This window comes from Plectropomus leopardus, chromosome 5 (assembly GCF_008729295.1).
Source record: "Plectropomus leopardus isolate mb chromosome 5, YSFRI_Pleo_2.0, whole genome shotgun sequence".
Taxonomy (NCBI): Eukaryota; Metazoa; Chordata; class Actinopteri; order Perciformes; family Serranidae; genus Plectropomus; species Plectropomus leopardus.
In genome coordinates this window covers 16,455,407-16,476,957 of record NC_056467.1, presented here as the reverse complement: position 1 = coordinate 16,476,957, position 21,551 = coordinate 16,455,407, and the positions used below count along the sequence as shown (strand labels likewise).

The 21,551-nt window shown below is 40.0% G+C and overlaps 1 protein-coding gene across 3 annotated transcripts in view; it reads right to left on the bottom strand.

Moving 5' to 3' along the window:
- Positions 1-19,388, bottom strand: part of mettl16 (methyltransferase 16, N6-methyladenosin) — a 35,786-nt gene extending 16,398 nt beyond the window's left edge. Inside the window, exons 1-6 of one of the 3 annotated variants that reach the window (XM_042487047.1) lie at positions 19,331-19,388; positions 18,737-18,874; positions 5,079-5,266; positions 4,158-4,298; positions 2,373-2,488; positions 2,029-2,171 (exon numbers count right to left, since the gene is read on the bottom strand). In XM_042487047.1, the coding sequence (XP_042342981.1) occupies positions 2,029-2,171; positions 2,373-2,488; positions 4,158-4,298; positions 5,079-5,266; positions 18,737-18,864 (716 nt within the window). In that variant the 5' untranslated portion in view covers positions 18,865-18,874; positions 19,331-19,388. Of the gene's footprint in view, positions 1-2,028; positions 2,172-2,372; positions 2,489-4,157; positions 4,299-5,078; positions 5,267-18,736; positions 18,875-19,224 lie in introns of all 3 variants that reach the window. The other 2 variants (XM_042487049.1, XM_042487046.1) reach the window with 2 other exon arrangements.
- Between the last annotated feature and the right edge of the window lie 2,163 nt (positions 19,389-21,551).

Sequence of the window (21,551 nt, the reverse complement as noted above, 5' to 3'; positions counted from 1 at the left end):
TACACCAAAGATCTGCAGGGATGTAGCTGCTGCTCCACATCAGGGACAGTTGTGGCAGTCCACCCAACCCCACACGCACACACACACACACAGTACAGTTATGTAAGCTATGGCCAATTAACAGGTTTAACGACAGACTAGCCGTTTTGATGTCGATGTGAGTTTTTTTAAATACTGACCATTCCTCGAGAGGAGGGCGGTTTGCTGATCTGGCAGAGACTCGGGACAGTCCAGGATTAGATACCCGTCACGAAAAGGATAAAATGCTTGTATTGTTTAACTGGAGATGTTTCGATAATACTTGATACTGGGTTATTTCTGATGAATCAATACCTTAAAGTATTTACAGCCAGCCCTACTTTTTTCTGACATCTTATGAAATAGATGATTAATCGAGATAATGATAATAAGAGTGATCAATGATGAAAATGATAGTTACAGTGTAACTCAATATTCTCCTAAAAAAACCTATATTTGAAACTTATTAAAAAATAAAGGACTTTGTAGTAATGACATATATACATTAGAGGATCTACATGTGATTTTAAACAGATTTAGCACAATAATACCACAGCTATTTACAACTACTAACATTAATTTAGAAAGTACAATAACCAGTTTAAACTCCTGTGAATGTTTACAAGTGCAGGAAATATTTTTCCCTCTGGATTGAAGGACCTTTGACTTGTATTCAAACCTAAGCCATTTTCCTAATTATACAAAAGCTACTGTCACACCCAACGACTGTGGATGAAATCTTAAAAACAGTTCTGACTTATGAACGACAGAAAGCAAGGATGGTAATTTGTAATCAGGTTATGGAGGTAAGAGGATGCCCTAAGGGGTTGGAGGCAAGGAGGAGAGCAACATGTCAGCCTCAGTTGACACAATGAAATATTGAACAGCTCTAATATTCACAGATGTTCCCCACTTTTCGACACAGTGGGGAGGAACACCCACAGCCGTCTTTCCTCCTCCTCCATCGGCAGCTTTTCAAACATGCCAGAGTGTGCAGCTGCATCCATACTACGTGGAAGCATGTGTGATTACAATCTTATTAGCTGAGATGGTAATTTTCATATCAATGGCAGGATAAATGAGGAGTATTACCTCATTTCTAACTGGGGTTTGGATGTGTTTTATACTGGGAAGTAAGGTATCTGACAGTAATTACGCTTCAGTGGAAAGAAGAAAGAGGGAGCAGGGCGGGATGGTGAGGGCGTCTCACAGGACCAATCGGTGAAGCTGGCAGTGTTTCCATGGACACCTGGCAGCTCTGGTGTCCCAGCATGCATTTGGGAGTGACAGCCGGCTCCGGTTGGTTTGGCCCAAGCCTCAAACCTGTTAAATTATACTGGGTTCATTCTCACTTTGTTTCCTCGCTACACAAATGTAACACAGAGCCACACAGGAGCAGGCAGGTGTTGAGATCTGTCTCTCTCAGGGCCGCTCATCTTTCCAGTAGTGACGCGTTATGCAAACACAGAACACACTGTACTCCCCGTTAGGAGCCAAAGCAGGTGTGGCATGTCTAATCAGTTTTAATAGCCCCACTCTGCAGCTCCCTCTATCTGTGTCTCAGTCTGCTGCCCCCGTGACAGTCCTGGTAACGGGGGAGGGTAAAGTTACGGCCACTGGAGACCCCGACCGACCCACCCAAACACAGCTGTTCCCTGTGGGTTCCCGGATACAGCACAGGGTGAGCTTGTGCCAGAATCATTAAACCAAGTGTGGGTGACAGCTCCATTAATGTGCAGCGACCCATCTGCACGTTTCACCTCTCGGTGTCTCCCTTTCACCGGCACTCTCAGCGGCCATTAAAACCTCTCAAAGCCTCTCCAAAGAGAACAAAAATGCAGCGCTCTTGTTCATCCATCTGCTACTTTAGATATGGAGCGATGTAACCCTGAATACTTAGAGTTTTATTGTTTCAGTTCTTAAATTTAGTGTTACACACACACAGCAGATTCGGAATCCTGAGTGAGTCCGGTTTGATTTAACAGGTCAATGTCCGGCTCTTTATCTCACCGCAAGCGTTTCTTGAGCTGCAGGCTGTCATGAATGATCCTCTTGACAAACTCCAGTTCCCCGCCCTCCGCCATGATTTCCGTCACTCCGCCTGTGTTCACTGAACTGGGAGGAGGTCGCCGTGAGTTCCTGGAGTTCACCCCCTGGAGAGAGACAACAAGACAGACAGAGATTAAGATAAAATCCTATTAGAGGCCTGTTACTATCGTGTAAACAAACACATTGAACAAAAACAGTGCATCCTCTCAATGAGCCAAAACACAAATCTATCCATTTTGAATTTAAATGTTCAGGACGGGACGCCATTAAAACATTTAAAATGTAAAAGGCAGGGAAACACTTACCTTTGCTTCAAGCTGGTTTGCAAAAAAAGGAGGGTTGCACATGCAGAAGTCGTACACTATTTCTGTCTCTTCTTTCAAGGCGTCCATCAGCAAAGTCTTCTGAGGGACTTTGACAACTAGGAAAGTGCCAACACAGTGAGGTGAGGCAGGTCAATGTTTTAGTTAATCATGGGGGCTCTTGAGAAAAAACAGAACAAGGCGAAACAAGGTACAACTTCAGGCTGTTGCATCACAAAGTTGACAATCATGACAGAAAAAAAAGTAAAATCTTTTGCTGTCAGGCTTCACTCGCACCATGAGACACTGCGCACGTGAAAGCTTATTGAGCAAAAACCAAACTCTGAAGGTGTCTGAGAGTTAGAGTGAAATTTTTATAAGATGACATCTGCTACAGCCCTCCTTAGTCTGGTAATACTTGTAGCTTAAGGAGGCTATTGTTGTCATACTTAAGACAGATACTGTTAACTCTTCTCTGCTTGTTATGTTACTCTACAATTATGGAAATTACCATTATCCCCTAAATTGTTACTTGTAGCCACAGTTCAGCTGACATAATGCTGTCTCCCTAAAAGACACATTAAGTAAGACCATAAGGTCTGTCACGATAACTAACTTTTTTTGGACAGCATATTGTCACAGAAATTATTGCAATTAATAATATTATTGTCAGTTTAAGACCATTTTATGCCACTGATATAATGATGAAATATCAGCACAATAATACAATTACACCCTTTTAAAGAGGAATCAACTTTAGATTCTTAAGCATATTAAGATACCGAAATTGGAATATAAAAAAATAAAGAATCTTCAAAAAGTAATTGACAGCTGATTCTATATGATGAGTAATTATTGTTTGACTTTAGATACATTGCTGCTTGTTTTTAACTGTGTCTTGTAAGGTGTTCTTGAGGCACATATAAATAAAATGTATTGATATTATTATTATTGTATAGAAGAAAGTCAAAAGTACCTTTATATGAGTTTTACAAAATTACTTAGTTTGGGACTTATTACAAATTCGGCCAGCAAAAACAAATTCAAGTGATGCCCCGTGAATCCAACAGACAAGCTTAGCGAAGCTCCAGGAGCATCACACTGACGTTCGTAGTTCGGCCCGTGTGCTGCAGCCGGCTCCCGGGTGTGAACAGTCTGGGAGACGGGTGGTTTGTTGGTGGATTAACAGAGTGGAGGATAAAGTTGTTGGAGGGTAAAACTACATACAATGGACTTTTTGGCTCCTTGCCAGAGGTTGGCAAGCTAACGACTATCAGGGCCGTGCTTTTTCCACTCCAAAAGTGCAGCCGCAGGCTACAGGTGAGCTACACTGTGATGTCTTTGAAATGTTTTTTTTCTCTTCAGACTCACGCAAGTAGGAGGGGTAAAGACAAAAAAAAGGGAGATTCACTGCAACCACGCCTTGATGTAGCAGGATCAAGGACAAATGTAATTAAAGGTAAACTTTGTTTAAAAAAATGACTAATAAATTTACCTTCCTTCCTTCCTTCCTTCCTTCCTTTCATGTTTGGAAAAGCTGTGCTGTTTATTCTGACATCATGTCGACTGAAATGTCGGTGACATTTTTATGTAAACAAGCACACATGTAAACACAACAGGCAATATCAGGGTCCCGAAATGATCAAGGTCATTTCCATGTATTAATAGGCAGATAATTTCTGTGACAGGCCTAGAGACAAAATACAAACACTTTACTTAAAGACTCCTGTCAAACTGCAGTCTAATGCCCTAAATAACTGTTTTTCAGGAAGAGAGGACCACATTTACCTTTAATCAGGTCGGACAGGTTGTTCTGTTCCACGTTTTTTGTAGCGTAGTCAAAACAGATGTCATCCACCTCTGTGGCCAGAAAGTACCAGCCGTTCATTGTGGCTCCCAGTAAGGGGTAAATACAGGATGCACCAGTGCCTGAGGAGACACACACATGTTTTTTTGGCAGCTTGAGGATGTGGGTGTTCATTAGGATGATGGATGGTTATGACTTTCATTGGACAAAATGTAAATATGTTGTTTAAAGTAAAAGGTAAGGGGACAATAAATGTCAATTCCAGCAGCTGTTATTAAATCATCCACACACGACAACAACGACCAGAGACGCATAATTCAGACCAGGCTCAAATAAAGCGGCACCAGTTAGTAAAGGAAAGGCCAAGGGGTGATCCATCAGGGAGCAGACAGCCTCAAAGAGTCAGGGTCACCAATCAGTGACCTGAGGGCCTAAAGAGGACACGTACGCACACACACACACACACACACACACACATGCATGCACACACACACACACACACACACACACACACACACACACACACACCAGCAGGCACAAACTCCACATGCTAAGACAGACAGACTTTTCTCTAAGAGACGTGACGGCAAACACACTGTGACATGTGGATGTGGATTTGGCTGGTAAGTGCTGGGAACACTGGGAATGACGGGGCTCGTGTACCAGCTGGAAGCACCACATGACATTCTGCGTGCCGCTCTGAGCAGCTGGCAGCCACATCCAGAATAAACAAAAGCTGGGGTCTCAAACAAACTAACTGGGGGAACACACATGAACAAACACGTATTTCCCCCCCTCAGTTACATGAAGAGTATCAGCAACCTCACCATGACTATCACAGAGAAATCTATCCGACATTAGTAAAATATGTGCAGAAATGACACAAACAGCGGCAGTGGTACCGATGTCGATGCCTCTGCGTGGTTGCTTCTGGCCGTCGATGAGGTCCTCCACCCAGTGGATGTAGTTGAGGCGGAGGGGGACGGTGGGTATGAGGCGCTCCAGAGGGATCTCGATGGTCAAACCAAAGTCCTCCTTCAGCAGGGTGCAGGTCAGCGCTCGCACCGCTTCCGGCTCCTTAAAATTTACACTGGAGGAGAAACAGGCATGACTGAATGAGTTCATGGCATTTAAGGTCCCCGACGTAACGAGCCGACAGTTGGCCATGGTCATGGTCAAAGTCGGACTGTCAGTAAGCATCTGCAGGACCGCACCGCCCGAGTGCACCGTTGGCACTACTCAGACAACGGTCACCCTTTTTGAATGATGAATACAAATTACCGCCACCCTGCTAGTATGGAAAGTGAATTTGCCCTCATAATTTTTTTCCTCACTCAGAATTTACATGCTGGTTGGCTGTAGTCTTTGCAGCGTGTTCAAGGGCAACTTTTTGGCCGAGACACAGATGACGTGAGGCAACACAACCGTCATCCTTTGTCCCCACTTATTCTTTACTGTTAGTTTTGTGTGTCTGGGAATTAAATCCTACAGTACAAAAAAAAACAGGTTTATCACAACTTGGGTTTTATTTTTAAACACTGCCAATTTTAGACTATTTCATTTAGTTGTGGTTTCTTGTACATCTTGGCATAATATAAAAAAAAGTTGTTTTTTTTTAATTCTGCCCTGAAGATTGAGTTTTAGAGCAAAAATTTTTGGTTATAATTCTACTGTTGATGTTTGTGTTCTCCTCCAAATAAATTTGTTTAACATTAACTTGAAGGTTTTTTTTACTGAGGAAAAAAATGAAAAAAAAAATGATGATGATGTATGAAACCAGAGTTTCCTCTTAAGGATGATTTCAAATAGAGACGTGCTGATCTGCTTGTTTTACCAATGAGACGACCTCACGGCAATTTACCAAACTGCTCTTAATACTGCACTTCATTAACCCTCTGCTCCTCCAGCCTGCTGCAGCTCTCTCATACACACACACACACACACACACACACACACACAGATGAAGGACAACAGGGAGATAAGCAGCCCATCAATTCACAATCCCTCGCTAATGACAATGAAATTCACATTTTCAACACTGCTAAGACCTCCCACTTTTTACTCCCAATTCTCAGTCCCACTCATTCGGTTTTGCCGTCTTTTCCTCTCGACACATTTAATGATTTCAGCTGTCACACAAGTGGGCACAACTGCGGCAGACAGAACAAGTGGGCGAGATAGGTATAATTAAAGCTTTGCTGAGCGCTTTCACACCTTGGCAGATGTAATTAGACACATCCTGGTGATGGCAGCGTCTGGCACCTCACCAGTTTGGTGTGAGCACAAAAAAAACTGTTACTGCTGGTAAAGATGGAGATATAACTCAGAGATACAAAGCAGTCAACCTCTGATTTTGTTTTTATTTCTTTTCACAAATTAATTACACGTAAAGCGCTGAAATGTTTTGCTCTCTCAATATTCAGCTCCTCTTTGGTGATACTTCACAACAAATAAAAGCACATTCCAATTTCCATTTTTTCCTTTCTTCTAGGTCTATTCAATGACTGATAATAATCCTGTTTTGCTTCAGGTACCACTGAGACATGAAATACTATTCGGGAAGTAAATTTTGAGTAAAAGATAGAGGAGTTTGAAGATTTACGAGAGACCAAAAACAGTTTATAATTTCACGACAAAGGACTTCCCATTTTACTTTGTAATATCACCATGGCGACAATTATTTAATCTTTCTTCGATTACGGTAAATGGTCAACGGACTTGCACTTATTTAGTGCCTTTCTAGTCTCCCCCTCCCTGCTACTGCATCCCTTTTGCAGGACCAAAGCTGGTTTGAGCACTAAAGCACAATAAAACCTGATTTGATAATACATGGTGCATATCCTTACACGCTAGCCCTGCCACAAATTATCAATTAATCAATCAGTTGTCACCTATTTAATTAATTTCCAACTAATTTGATAGTGGAGAAATTGGTTTGAGCAATTAAAAAAAAAAAAAAAGTCAACATTTTCTGATTCCAGCCTCTTAAATGCTAATATTTTCTGGTTTCTTTACATCTCTGTGACAGTTTAACTGAATATATTTGGGTTGAGGAAAAAACAAGACGATTGAGGACGTCATCTTGGGCTTTGGGAAACACTGATTTTCATTTTTCACAATTTTTCCAGATTTCATAGACCAAACAACTGATTGATTAATTGGGAAACTAATTGACAGACTGACAATGAAAATAATCATTAGTTGCAGCCCTTTTAAGATGATTTAAGAAGATTTTCCCTGATCAGAATGTGAACGGTGTACTTGTGTCTTATTCCATGTGTTTCAGCAATGTATCACTTTATTTATTATCTGACTATCCACCTGAACTACAGAAACATAAAACACAAGTGACAGGCCTCGTTTGAGCTGCTCACTGCAGTACACGATGTTCCTGGCTGGACATCCCCAGTAAGTTGCACGCATTCCCCATATCTCTGTACCGTCATTTCATATGATCTCTCCACTGTCAGCTGGGTAATAAAGCCATAAAAGGCCCTAAAAGTATTTATAAATACTAAGTGTGCAATATTACTGCAAAATGTGTTGACTTTTACATTACATTATGAGAAAAGTCTGTCGTGCATGTTTCTGAGGGATTATATCTGTAAAAGAAAATGTGTATTTAAAGTATAGTTGTTCTGTAATTATTAGGTTTTCTTGATTGAAAAAGTACATCTTTTGGCATAATGCAACTTAAATATTCATGCCAATAAAAGCTTATTTGCATTGAACTGAAATGAATTGAGTGTGAAACAGGAGAAACCTTCCTCTCTGCTGAGGTGACTCTGGTCACTGAACTCCGCGTCTTCATCCAGGAGTGATAACAAAGACAAACGACCCTCCAGGTGCAAGACGGATACAAATGAGAAGTGATTTACCTGTAGAGCCTGACATCAATCTTACCCAGTGTCTCCTCACCTAATGAACATATTAGGTTAATGGTCCAGTTTAATCAGCAGCTGAATGAGTGACCTCGTGGAGGAAAACGAACAACTGGCTCTGCTCTGAGGGTGTACGACGCGCTTTCAAAAGATGAACCAAGGAAGAAATTTGCACTTAAAAAATGGCCTGAGCTTTAGGGAGGAATCAGGCTAATGAGAGAGAAGTGATTCATCAGCATAACGCTCAGTCTTGTCCAAAATGAAAGGCTGCCTCTCTCAAATATTCTGCCCTCTTTCATTTCTCCTCTGAGGCATCATTAGATAGGGATCAATATTCAGAGAGGGAGGCTGCTCAGGCCTGCCCTCTATTTTTAGACCCTGACGAGTGTGTGTGCGTGGTGTGTGTGCAATGTAGACCGATCACTCCCATCAGCAGCACTGCGAATGCCACATCGCCATGGCAACCCCACCTACTGAACAGATGAGGAGAGCACGCAAATCCGGCCACGCTGGAGCAATGGCTGATGCCAGCCAGACGGAGCGTGAGCGTGCCCGCGATTTACGTCTGTGCTGCCACGTAGGTGCACCGCTGCGTGGTTATGACATCAACGTGGACGACGGGACACAATGTGGGACAAACCTGGATGAAAAAGTTGTTTTGAGGATTGGATGACTAAAAGGGAGGAAAAATGTAGGAAACGGGAGTCAGTTTTTAAAAAAGCTATGTTCAGGTGAAACTGCTTGACCAGACGCGAAGAAGCAAAAAAGGTGTGCAGTGAGATGCTGCAGGTGAAGAGGAAGAAGAGATTACTGAGCTTAGAAGACGAAATGTCAGGTTCAGGTGCAGATGGATAGAGAGAACGACATAATAAGACTGGAGGGGAGTTTACTGCTGAGACAAACAGCTCGCTCTCACCTCTGCGCCACCTGATCAGCATGAAAGCATGCACGCGCACACACACACACACACACACACACACACACACACACACACACACACACACACACACACACACACACACACACACACACACACACACACACACACACACACACACACACACACACTTTCAATCTCCGTCCACAGAGGGGTGACCTTCAAGGTACATCTACTTTACTCTGAGTGTGCTGGAGAAAATTTTGTGCTGATTAACAGCAACTTCTCTCGTGTCAGGTGTTTTTTTTTTCTTCACAAGAGCAAAAATAAGTGTATCAATTAAAAACTTAACAGGAATTTCAAGATAAACTTAATATGAATATCTTTGAGCTTATTTAGTGATATTTTTACAGTTCTTTAGATATGCTGTATTGTAAAAAAAAAAAAGGCTAGTTGGAATCCTAATAAAACCAGCAATCATGGCTGAAATTATTATTTTTCTAGATGTGTTGTTCAGGATTACGACTATAATAACATGTACTATTCTAAAAAGCTACAAAGTAAGAACAGGATGGCCAGGATGAAGAAAGCTAAAACAGGAACACATCGACAGACACTTAAAGAAGTATTTCAGAAAGAAGCAAACACCAGGGAATGAGAAGAAAGGTGCTATGGCATCCACTTTTGCTCAAGAGGCGGAAAACCTACAACTACCAGAATGCACTGCGCCGTACTAGACCACTCCTGCTGGTTGGTGATGTATTTCAAACTCGTACATGTGAAACAATATGGGGCAACTGTAGATACATTCCGGCACAACATGTTTGACTCCATAAACTTGGACCAGCTCCTTATGCAGACATAAACAGCTCTTTCTAAGGTAACAAAAACACAACAATACTAATTTTCAGATGATTATACACTAAAAAAAACATACTTATTATATTCAATTTCTGCCAATATATACTGCTAAAGCTACAGTGAACCTTTAATTACAGAGTTGGTGCTTCTGTTCTCACATATTGAAACAAAATAAAAAAGAAAAATGTGCTTTTTCATTTAAGCAATAAAAGGTGATTTCTTCAATATACTGGACAAGCCAACAGCTAAGAGTAATGATTGTGGAAACAAAACGGCAATAGATGTCTTTGGAAATGCCATTCTTCGGTTTAGTGATAAAGGACAGACAGAAGCTACAGAAAAAAATCTTTTGTTCAGATTTTGTGGTGAAGTTTACTCATGAGCTGATAACTAATTAACCAATCGCTTGAGTTTTTTTCATGAGATCTGCTTGTGTCAGCTCAAGAGAGCTTATACGAGCTGCTTACGAGAAACCCTGGGGCCAGAACACAACTGAAAATATAATTCATAATTAACTGGTTTTCAGACAAATGATGTGGAATATGGTGATGGTGGGGCCTGGATTTTAAAGGCACAGCACAAAGGTGACGACAGCCTCTTTACAGCAGAGTCAGTAAGTCAAATATGCAAAAAAAATTATGTTTTAACTTGGGCTGTGAGTTTCCTTTTTCTCTGTTCCATAAAACATCTGCAAGGTTATGGCTCTGCTGATCATCGTAGGTTTAGATTTATTAATTCAAAATGTGACATTAGGTCATTATTATTCATTCATTTTTCTTCTATTGCCAGGAACATATTTAATAATATATCTCCGAACACAAAACTGGTGTGAAAATTCAACATTTCATTAATTGCAGAGGTGAAAGTCCTTACACAGATGATCATCTACCAGCCCATAAAAAATATGACTTCCAAATTAAATGTCACCCAGGCTGTTGCATTTTTAATACCCATTCATGCCTCCTAATCCCACCCCTCCAAATGCCTGATCTGAGCCCCCCTTCTCCTTCCCCCAAAAACTGAAACAAACCAACATCCAGACTACTTTTTATTTTATCGCTTCCTCACTTTAAGTCCAATCACATCCCCCATATTTCTTCTCCTGCTGCCTCTGGTCGGAGCTCGACTCTCCGCCCGCTGCTATCAGTCGTCCCCACTGACGATCCCTAAATGAAGGGAGACGTATCTCCCCGAGGATTGAGTGAGTGTCTCCCCAAGATTACTCTTATCCCCAACTCACCGCTTAAATACTTAAAAAACCCAGTAGATGAATTCATTGGGGAATACAAAACCACACTAATCCTTCCACTGATGGAATGAGAGACTGACGGGGAAGAAGAGCCAAATTTCTGCAGACGGCTAACGAGAGCTTCGTACCACACACGAAGGGAGATGTAAATCCTGGACATCCGTTTATGGAGCAGGCAAAGAGACAAACTGGCAGCTGACTCCAGCCTGAGACAATGTCTGATCATTGTGCAATATCCAGCTGAAACTATTTGCTTAAAGGGACAGTTTACCCCCAAATCAAAAATATGTATTTTTATTCGTACCTGTAGTTCTATTTATCACTCTAATTGTTTTGGGGTGAGTTAACGAGTTTTGGAGATATTGTTCTTGGAGATGACTGCCTGCTCTCACATATAATGGAACTAGATGGCACTCTGCTTGTGGTGCTTGAAGCACCAAAATTAAAGATACATTCGAAAAACTCAACAGCAATGTCTCTTCACAGAAATCATGACCTGGTAGTTTGAGATAATCCACAGACTTTGCTGTGAGCAGTCTCATGTGGAAACTATTTTCTTTCTACCGAACTACAAGAAGGACACGTTCATGTACTCATGGAGGAGAGGCTTGTGCTTGCGAGATGTAAACATTAATGTCGTCCTCCTCTGCTGAGACATAACGTTAAGTAGTTGAGTGTCATTTGTTAAACAACAAAGAAAATTATTCCCCTTTTTAGCAACCAAGTTTGTCACCGCCATTGTAAAGAAACATCACTGGTCAATAACCACTAGCATCTGTTGGACTGACTTTTTTTTTCAATAAATTATTCAGCAGTATATAAATATCACAGCTTCTTGTGGACGGATCAGAAAATGACAAAAGCAGCATCTCAAGTATGTTTTTTATAACTTACGGAAACACTGTCCGTCAGTCTCCTTCTCATTGTGGCACTCGATAATGTCTCTGGCCTTGTCTCTGTCCTTAGTCCTGACAGTTGTGCTGCTATCAGGTTTTCCCACACATTCATGTATTTGTGGCAGGCTGCTATGATTGTCAGAGTAGTCTTAGTATTGGACCACCTGCCACTACAAAAAAAAATTATATTTTTGGAGCCGAACCGTTTATTACCAGCTTTATTAGAATATATATTGTTCACCTATTTATAGCACCTCAGAGTGCAGAGTGTACTCTGGGCACAGACAGAGCAGCAGTGGGCAAACTGACAGGGAAACTTAACCGGTCGTTCTGCTGGGTCTAAAAGTTTGCATTCGCTCGCAGCAGCTGCTCCTTTCATCCACTGATCTGATCTGATCAGCTCTGAACTGACAGGTCAGTTATCCACCATGAAATCATGAGAAGAAATCATGAAGAGCTACTGCAACACATACAGTCTTATTCTGTGGGAAACAACGACTATAATGCATAAAGATGGCGGTTTGTGGGTCAGATTGGGGTGGTAGATTATTACCCCCAGCACTCATAGATGTAACTGTCCACCATAATGTTTCAGTGTGGAAATCCTCATGTGCCAAACTAGTAGACACCGCCCAACTCCGGAGGACGGACATCATGGCATGAGCATGTCAAGAACTGTCAAGAACTGAGCAAACTTTAGTGTGTGTATTTATCACAAGTAATACTCTCTATTGCAATATTCAACAATGTTATTGCAAATTTTTCTCACATCACACAGCCCTACATACAGCCTGTTTTACTGCCAGTAAACAACATTTAATTTCTGTTTTTTCACACTTTGATGAACAACTTTCTAAATTTTAACATTGTCCAGTCCGAACACTGCCAGCCCATTGTTTGTCGTCTGTCTGTCTGTCTGTCTGTCTGTCTGTCTGTCTGTCTGTGGCTCGCAGACAGACAGACAGAGACTCCACAAAGTGATAATTAACACCTGTCACAGACGGGCATCCAGTTGAGTTACTGCGGGCCCACACATGCAAATGCTCGCCCGCCGTAAGATGATTGACATGGCCAACTCACAACCACAAAAGACCGGCCCACAACAATATGTTCACATTCACACACAGATGTTCAGACTCGCTGCAGTGACACCATGTCGGCATTCATCTGCATAACACAGACAATAACAAGTGATTTCCTCACTGAGCAGACGTGGTACCTGTTTCACAAAACACAAACCAAGAGGAAGGAGAGCGTCTCCGTCCTGACAGACGAACAGCGGACCTCCAACACACGTCTCACAATAACTGTCAGCTCTTACAATCATGGCTTTGTTTTGACGGACATCTTAACCATTGAGAATAATTAAACAAAAAACATCTAAATTTATGAACTGACAAGCTGATTTGTGTTGCTAAAGGGACTACACTTAAGATGCACTGTAAATGCTATTTTGGGTGTATTTTTAGCTAAAATAAATAGGGCTTCTTTCGATACCAGCACAAATACTGTGCTGTTTTGGTACTGGTACCATTTACATTTATTTGTATTTACATGTCTATACATTTATAATACAGAGCAGCTCCACAAGAACATTGTCTATATAAAAATGTCCTCAATGAGTAAAAAAAAAAAGAATCAGATACCAACTCATATACAGCTGCTATAACTGTTTCTTAATTAAATTTTATTTTTCAATAAACACACTCAGGCAATTTGCAGTTGAAATGTTCCTCATTGTGTATCCCTTGTTTATACACACTACACACGCATTAGGACGTAGCACAGAGTCAGCCATGGCACTGTGCATGATCAGTTTGGGGGTTCAGTGCCTCGCTCAAGGGAACCTCGGCTGTACCCAGGTGGAAAACTGGCACCTCTTCAGCCACCAGTTTACACTCTATACCAACACAAGGACTTGAATTAGCAACCCTCCGGTTCCCAAGCGCAGTCCCCATGGACTGAGCTACTGCCACCCAGGACAGCAGACAAGACAAAAAGTAGTTTGCCGAGGCTAAATTTGGTAAAAGAAATATAAAGGCTGGGGAGAATTTTACAATAACCAAATGCAATCCAAAACCTAAACATTCACTGTGCTCATCAGTACTTTGATTCATTGTTCAGGACAGCATATTAAAAATAAATTAAAAAAAAACTGCACAAAGCTGTCTGTAATAAACATGGACATTCTGCAGGGCCCGTCGCTGATATTATAACTGCAACTTTAATTATTTTTTCTGGGGTCCTCCTCTAATGATGGCTTTAATTTAATCATACTGTTTCTCCACACAGGCATACATGTTGACATTTTTCGAGTTACTCTACTTTCACACAAAAGTCAAATCTGACATAAAAACATCACATGAAGTTGAAGGACGAGTAGCTCTTTGCAAGGAAAAAACTCACTTGAAAAAAAACTCACTTTCAGATTCACTTTAAAACACAAGAACGTCTCTCTGGACCGGATTAAAAATACAGGAGGATCAGCAAGTTCACTGAAGAACAGTAGGTAATCTCAGCTGTAGTTATTACTGGTGTGAGGGTGTTAATTTAATCACATACGTGCTCTGGATGGGATGAAAATCACTGACCAGTGCAGGTAATGCCAGAACCATCCCGCCTCCCCTCGAGAAATAAATCCAGTCTAAATGGACTTAATATCGCCTCTTCCAACTCATCTACGATTTTAATTAATCAGGTTGTTATTAGTTAAAAATGAATCCAGTTCCTGTTTCTTTCCCACAGCAGCAGCAATCATGAGCTCACACTGGCTGACGTCAACACCACTAATCCCACCCGACGTATTTCTTCCTTTGTGCTCCTGAACTTTTTCACATCATGACCTCTCATCATCTTACTGGCAAGGGTGCGCACATGCGCGCGCACACACACACACAAGCAGCGTTTCAGTCACATAATTTGTGTCCAGTCCACAGTGACACACACAGGCAGCTTACAGGGCAGTTTTTGATTGACACTCAAACCGATTTTTAAAATTACTCGTTCATACTTGGTGAAGTCTCTCCAATGAAGGATTGAGTAAAAAAGAAAGGAAAATCTTTTGATGTTGGGCTCATTAATCATTTGTCCAGGCCTCGTCCTCCTGCTGCTGCCAGCAGCTGAGCGAGCAGTAAAGATCAGACTGAGTCAGCTGGGGCCTGAGCGGTGCTGAGCAGGATCCTCAGGGCTGGATTCAGGTATACCGGTGGAAGGTGTTTCTGTACACTGCTTCAATATTTCTATAATATATGGCTAAAAGTATGTGGACACCTCTTTGTTATTCTTGAACATCTCATTAAAAAAAACTCAGTGATTTGTTGCTAAGACAGCCTGCAAGCTGGCTGCAGGAATTTGCTTCCTTTCAGCCACAGGAGAATTAGTGAGGCAACAGTTTTGGGTGAATAAGGTGTTGTTCACATGACATCGAATGGATTCTAGAGATGAGAAAGATTCCCATGTTTCCTACTGTACATGTTAGCGTTCATCAGACTGAGAGTTGGTTTTGTAAGGTTGAAAATACTATGCATTTACGACACTATATCAATTGTATTTTGCATATTGTAACCTTGTATGATTACATTTGGTTGACATGAGACATCCATATTTTTTGCCTACCCAGAATGCATTTATTTTTAAGTGGCAAGCCAGATGTGTATGAGCTTTGAGAAAAATCATAGTTTACAAGTTGTAATTATTGGGGATAGATCAATCCAACTTTTTCCTCTGCCCAATTAGAGATGTTTCAAAAACATTTTTCCTTTCCAATACCTTTTAAGACACCAAGTCCCGATCCAATACCATCGAATTAAAAAAAAAAAAAACCTGCTGCATTCTGCTACCATACTTGGATGTGCATTGATTGCTATCATTGTTGTACGGTGTGGCTCAGGTTAAACCCTTGGTGATCCACAAACAAATACAAACAGACTATTAATGCTGTGCACGCTGCCTTTTTACTGTTGGGACTTTACAGTGTAAAATACTGTCAAATAGCAACAGTCAATTGTACACTATTAACTGGAAATCAATTCTCCCTCCCCGCTCTGAAACAGCTATTGGCTGCACAACATAACTTGCTGTGTAGTATTTTTGGGAAAACTCTTGTTTATTCAGTAGTGAAACTACTTTAAAGTTGCATTTTTTAAGATTTGGAAAGAATTTTAGTTTAAAACATTCAAAAAATGAACTAACCTTAACAACAGAGTGTGAATAAGTAACAACTTTGACGTTATGTCCAAGATGTCTATATGTATTGTTCTGCAGAGATATCCACTGCTAAGCAGCCAGGGACGGGCCGTCCCTTCTTTAACAATACATCCTGGTCTGAGAGGCGAGAATGAGTCACTGTAGCCCCTAACGTGCCGCAGGAGAGGATGAAGAAGCTGAGGCAGCCGAGGTCAATCATGGATGCGTTAGGAAAGTCAGTGGATACAGCACAGAAGTTACAGTCTCAGTGAGTTAGTTTGTGTATAAGAAACACAGCAATGGCAAGAAAACGACCATTATCATCATAACCATCATAACCAGCTTCCAGAAAGAAACAACTTTCTGCGGCTAAGAAAAGAACCGATTTAAGAAGACACAAAATAAGAGTCAATATTGGTGTGGCTTTGATGCTGGACTCCCAACTTTTCTCTTAGACTGGTAAGTAACAGTTAACATTCGCTATTTACCAAAACATATCTTTAGTCTAACTAATGACAGCACAAACTGTAGGCGTATAGTTCGCCATAAGCTTTTCAGATGGCGTGATGTGACTGTTTTCTTGTTACTCTGGCGCTGGTAAAACTGGGCTAAATAGGTAAACCATACGTAAACGCCGCATGTTAATTTCATAAGTTAGCAGCCTTATTTTGACCGCATTAACTGAATTACAAACAGGTCATTTAAAGGGTGAATACTGCCCCCTATTTGCTTGGCCTGGGTAGCTAGTAATTACAAATAGGTCCTATAAAGCTTATTAATAAATGAAGCGTTGTTAGATTGGTGCATAGATTTGCTGATTTACCGATACCCAATCCAGCATTTCAGACAGTATCAGAAGCATTTCCGATACAAATATCAGTATTGGAACAACTTGATCCCAATATCAATTTTGATACCTCAGTGCAGGGACAGTGTTTCCGATACCAGTGCTCTCTTTTTCCCAAATTTAAAAATGTGTATGGCTCAGTGCATGGAGCTCTTGGAATGAGGCCAGGGATTGCTGTGGTGCTAAAACTTGGCTGTCTGCCCGTGACTGAATGAGTGAACCTGATAGTGGAAACACTTCATTTTAAAATGACATGTACCAAAACAAAACAGTGAATGTAATAATGTGGATGGAAAACATCATGTTGGATACCGATCCACTAGAAAGGTTAGTCAATTCGGTGTTTCAGATCACTGAATCCATTGTAACTATGAGCTGGATTTCCTTTTGTTTACAAGTCTGAAACTTGTAAAAGCATTAACTACAATATGAGATAAATGTTCCTCCTCATTTAAGTGCTGCAGGAATGAGTCCTCATTCGCCGAAATTAATTTACATATTCACATCTCTGATTCCCGCATCTTAAAGTCAGTTTTTGGTTATATGTCTGAAATAAGGTTGATGGTTAATACGAGCTGAAGAGAAATATGTTAGTATTAAAATTATTATTATTATTATTATTATTATTATTATTATTATATTATTATTATCGCACTGTTTTTTGATGGGGGAACCTGTGCAACACTAATTTCTGGGTCAGCATGATGCCTGCAACACTCCATGAATGGACTTTGTGCAAAAGTGTATGTTAAAACATGATTTGGCCTTACTACATTTTTTTGCTGCCAAGTTAGAGCCTTTGCCAAGCCTAGATCTGGACCCTGGACATCATAAAAGATAATAATACACTATCCCAGAGGGTGTAGGTTTCATGTCATTATTTAGGGATAAAAGGGGAGGTTGTTGTTTCCTGCCCAAAAATTTTGAGCATGAAACACTAAATTTCATGCATTCTGGTTATTTCTTTATGGTTTTTGTGTATTTTATGATTTAATAAATTTTGAATGTATTAAAAAATTTATTTGAATTTATTTTCTATTTCCTCCACCAAAATCTACACTGTCCCCATCCCCATAATTTGGACATTTTTGTCACTGAAATCTTCTCAGTGAGTCATAATGTGGGAAAAACAGACACATGCACAGTAAACAAGATTTCCTGCAACCAAGAAAAGCTTCATCCACCTTAGCCAGTACAGAGATGCAAAATCAAAGACGAGGCAGTTCAAAAGTACTTGAGTGGGGACGATACAGAGTATGTGCATGTATGTGCTGAGTGACATCATGGCCTCATCCCATTCATAAATATAACTGATGATAATGATGAGATATTTGAGAACAGGGATGGACAATAACACTGCAGAATAGGGGTCGACAGATGATCAGCCTGGCTGATTATTGGGGTCGATATTTGGCATTTTACCAATTACCCGTACCAGCATTTTTTTTTTTAACAATCGCTGATAAAATAAATTAATTAAAAAATGCAAAGAAAGTGTCAGCATAGGAGGAATTTTAACTTCTTAGGGAGATATTTTTATTTTTTATTTTTTTTATTAAATTTTTCACTTGACTTTATTAAAAAAAAAAGTTGCAGGGAATTTGCTGTATATGATGTTGAATGATTCAGTTTTGATTAAACCAATATCAGTCGATCCCTAATCATGGCCTCATCCCATTCATAAATATAACTGATGATGATGAGATATTTGAGAACAAGGATAAACAATAACACTGCAGACAATGAGGAGTCTCATGTACTTACACAGGTCTTCCCGCGAGGCTGGTGTGCACGTGCTGTTGGAAGTCCGGATATTTGGAGGCCAGGTAAGCAAAGTCCGGAGGTTTGTCTTTGTAACGGTTCCGGGGATGCATGGACTTATTCAGAGCCATGACCAGAGCCCTGATTTTAGAGGAGGTAAAGGAGACATCAGCATGAATCAGGGCGAACTCACAGCGACACAAACTAAATGTTAAAATACACACTGATGCGAGCAGTGACTGAAACTTATGATGGAGCTGAAGTGACTCTAAAACTGTTAACCGTATACATTAAAACCTAGTTTGGCAACTAACTGCTGTTTATAGTTGCACCGATGCCACATGTTAGTCTGTGTCTTTAATAATTTAACCTGTCTGTACTTTAATTTGGGGAACAACTCTTTCTAACTGCAGTAAACGCTAACTGACTCAGGAAGCTACTTTAGAGCAACATTTTAAGCTAACATGTTTCCCGTATTTGTTTGTGCCTACCTTTATTGATGTACTATCCGGGTTATGATAAAGTCTGCTGTTATTTTCCGACAGGTGGTGACTTTACTGGACCAAACAACTGTGTAGAAAAACTCACAAAACTCACGTTGTCCAAACGTTGTTCACTCTGTAACTCTCTTCCTGTATATCAGTGACGTCACCTCTCTACGTCCATGCGTGTTGGCGTCACTTGAATAGAAAAAGCTGAGAGTTGTAAACTGGACTTTTGGGGGTAAAAAAAATACATTTAAACAAATACCGAGGAGAATCTCTTATTCATTTCTTTTGAAAAAGAAATATTACTGTTTTTTTTCTATATTTTTTATTTTTTTTTAAATAAATGTAACTGAAAGCCCTCCCCCCTTTCTTGCATAAAAACTTACTGTTTACTGTTTACTTCAAGAATTTACTTTTCACCTAAACTCATTAAATATACATTAAAAAGTAACAGATATTACAATTTGAATTTTTTAAGTAAATATATTAACTCTGTTGTGTCCTGCTTTTTCTTTACCTTTTCCTTTTCATCTTATTACCATATATAAGCTTTGACAGTGCTTTCCTTTTGCATTAAAACTTTTATGATAAATGCAGTAGAGGTGGGAATCACTAGAGGCCACAACATATATTATTATTATGGTTGTTAAGTCAAAATACAATATTATCACAATTTTAAGCATGATGTGATATGCTGAGCGATTTAATAACATTTATTGTGATATTTTATTACCTTTCTTCAATTGCAAATGATGTCCCTAAAGTAAAAAGTCCTTCTGTTCAACTCATTTCAATCATTTTTTTATTACGGCACATTGTATCTAGTAGAGTGAAAAAGATTATATAATTCTAACAGGTTGCCAAAATCTTAATTTACATTTGTAATATTGTTAATTTATATCAATTTAACAATAAAAACACTACTTGATGTCTGTGCATCAATACAATATTCCAAACACAAGTATTGCAATACCAAGCTGTTCTGATTTTTCCTTCACCCCTAAAATGCAGAATGTAAATATCTTTTGATCCATTTAGTTTAAGGAAAAAATATAATGGAAATGATTAATTTGTCAGCGCTGAGACTGGCAAAAGATCAGATTTTTACTACAAGATTATTGCAGTCAAAAGAGTACACAATAATGATATTATTGTGATATCCATAGAAATTGTGAAAAAAAACAAATGCTATCAGTCAGTCATGTTTAAAATATTTTTTTGTGCATTTGTATCTTTTTTGGCAAATGAATAACACTCAAAATATGAGTGTAGGAAGGTTGAGAGAGCACCTTTAACCTTAACTGTACAAAAGTTTACAAAAACTTCTACACATCATAGATGGCACTGGGAGGAAACAAACTGAGAACAGAAATATTTTCAAGTGTATTATTAACATGATATCAATATTTCAATTTTTAAACATTAGAGTTCTTGTCAATACCGGTATATCTTGATACCCCAACACATAACCATAATTTCATTGACCTCACTCAAAATGAACTGAATGAACTCAATGGTGTGATAGTGAAATTTAGCTCAACTTTTCTCTTGTTTAAAATAATACGCAACAGTTCAAAACAAATAAGCAGACAACACAGATGCAGATTTTTTTTCTTTTATTATATCGCAAACAATAATGACATCCAGGTATATTGTTAACAGTTTGCTGAGTGTAGAGTGAGACCTTAGTGGCGAAAACATCACGAGCTCTCCTATAGGAGCTTGTTGTGCAGTCTGAAGCCCTCGGATGTGGTTCACAGGCAGGTTACATAGGACAGGTGGACTTGAGGCCTGAGGAAACGGCCCACAGACAGTCAAAACATGTCTGTCAGTCCGTTTACACCAGGCCAGAGCAGAACAGGGATTGCTTGGGACCTGCAAATGGCAAAAGGGGATTTTCTTCATCAGGGCTCACACTAGCCTACAACACCAACAGCTGTGTTGTAGCTTTTTTTTCTCCATCAATTCTTACAAAAGATACAGAACACACATCGTCCTGACCTTTGATTAACCACCTTCCTTAATTAAGGAAGAGAGGAAGTAGTTTTGAATCTACATTTTACGGTCTGGCATGTCATAGCGTGATCCTGAGGAGACTAGCATCATCATCAACAACAAAAGGAGGCTGATTTCTCAAGCTAAACCAGATTGTACCGACAAATGTCTCCATTTTTGGCTTCAGCTAGAACATTTAACACATTGGCATGTCACATTAGTCATGCCAAATTGCACTAGAAAATCTGCTGATTCTCTGCCCAAAGTCTTCGGGACACAGAAAACAGCTTGTAGAAAAAATAAGACCTTTGTAAATGGGCACACACCGAAGGGAG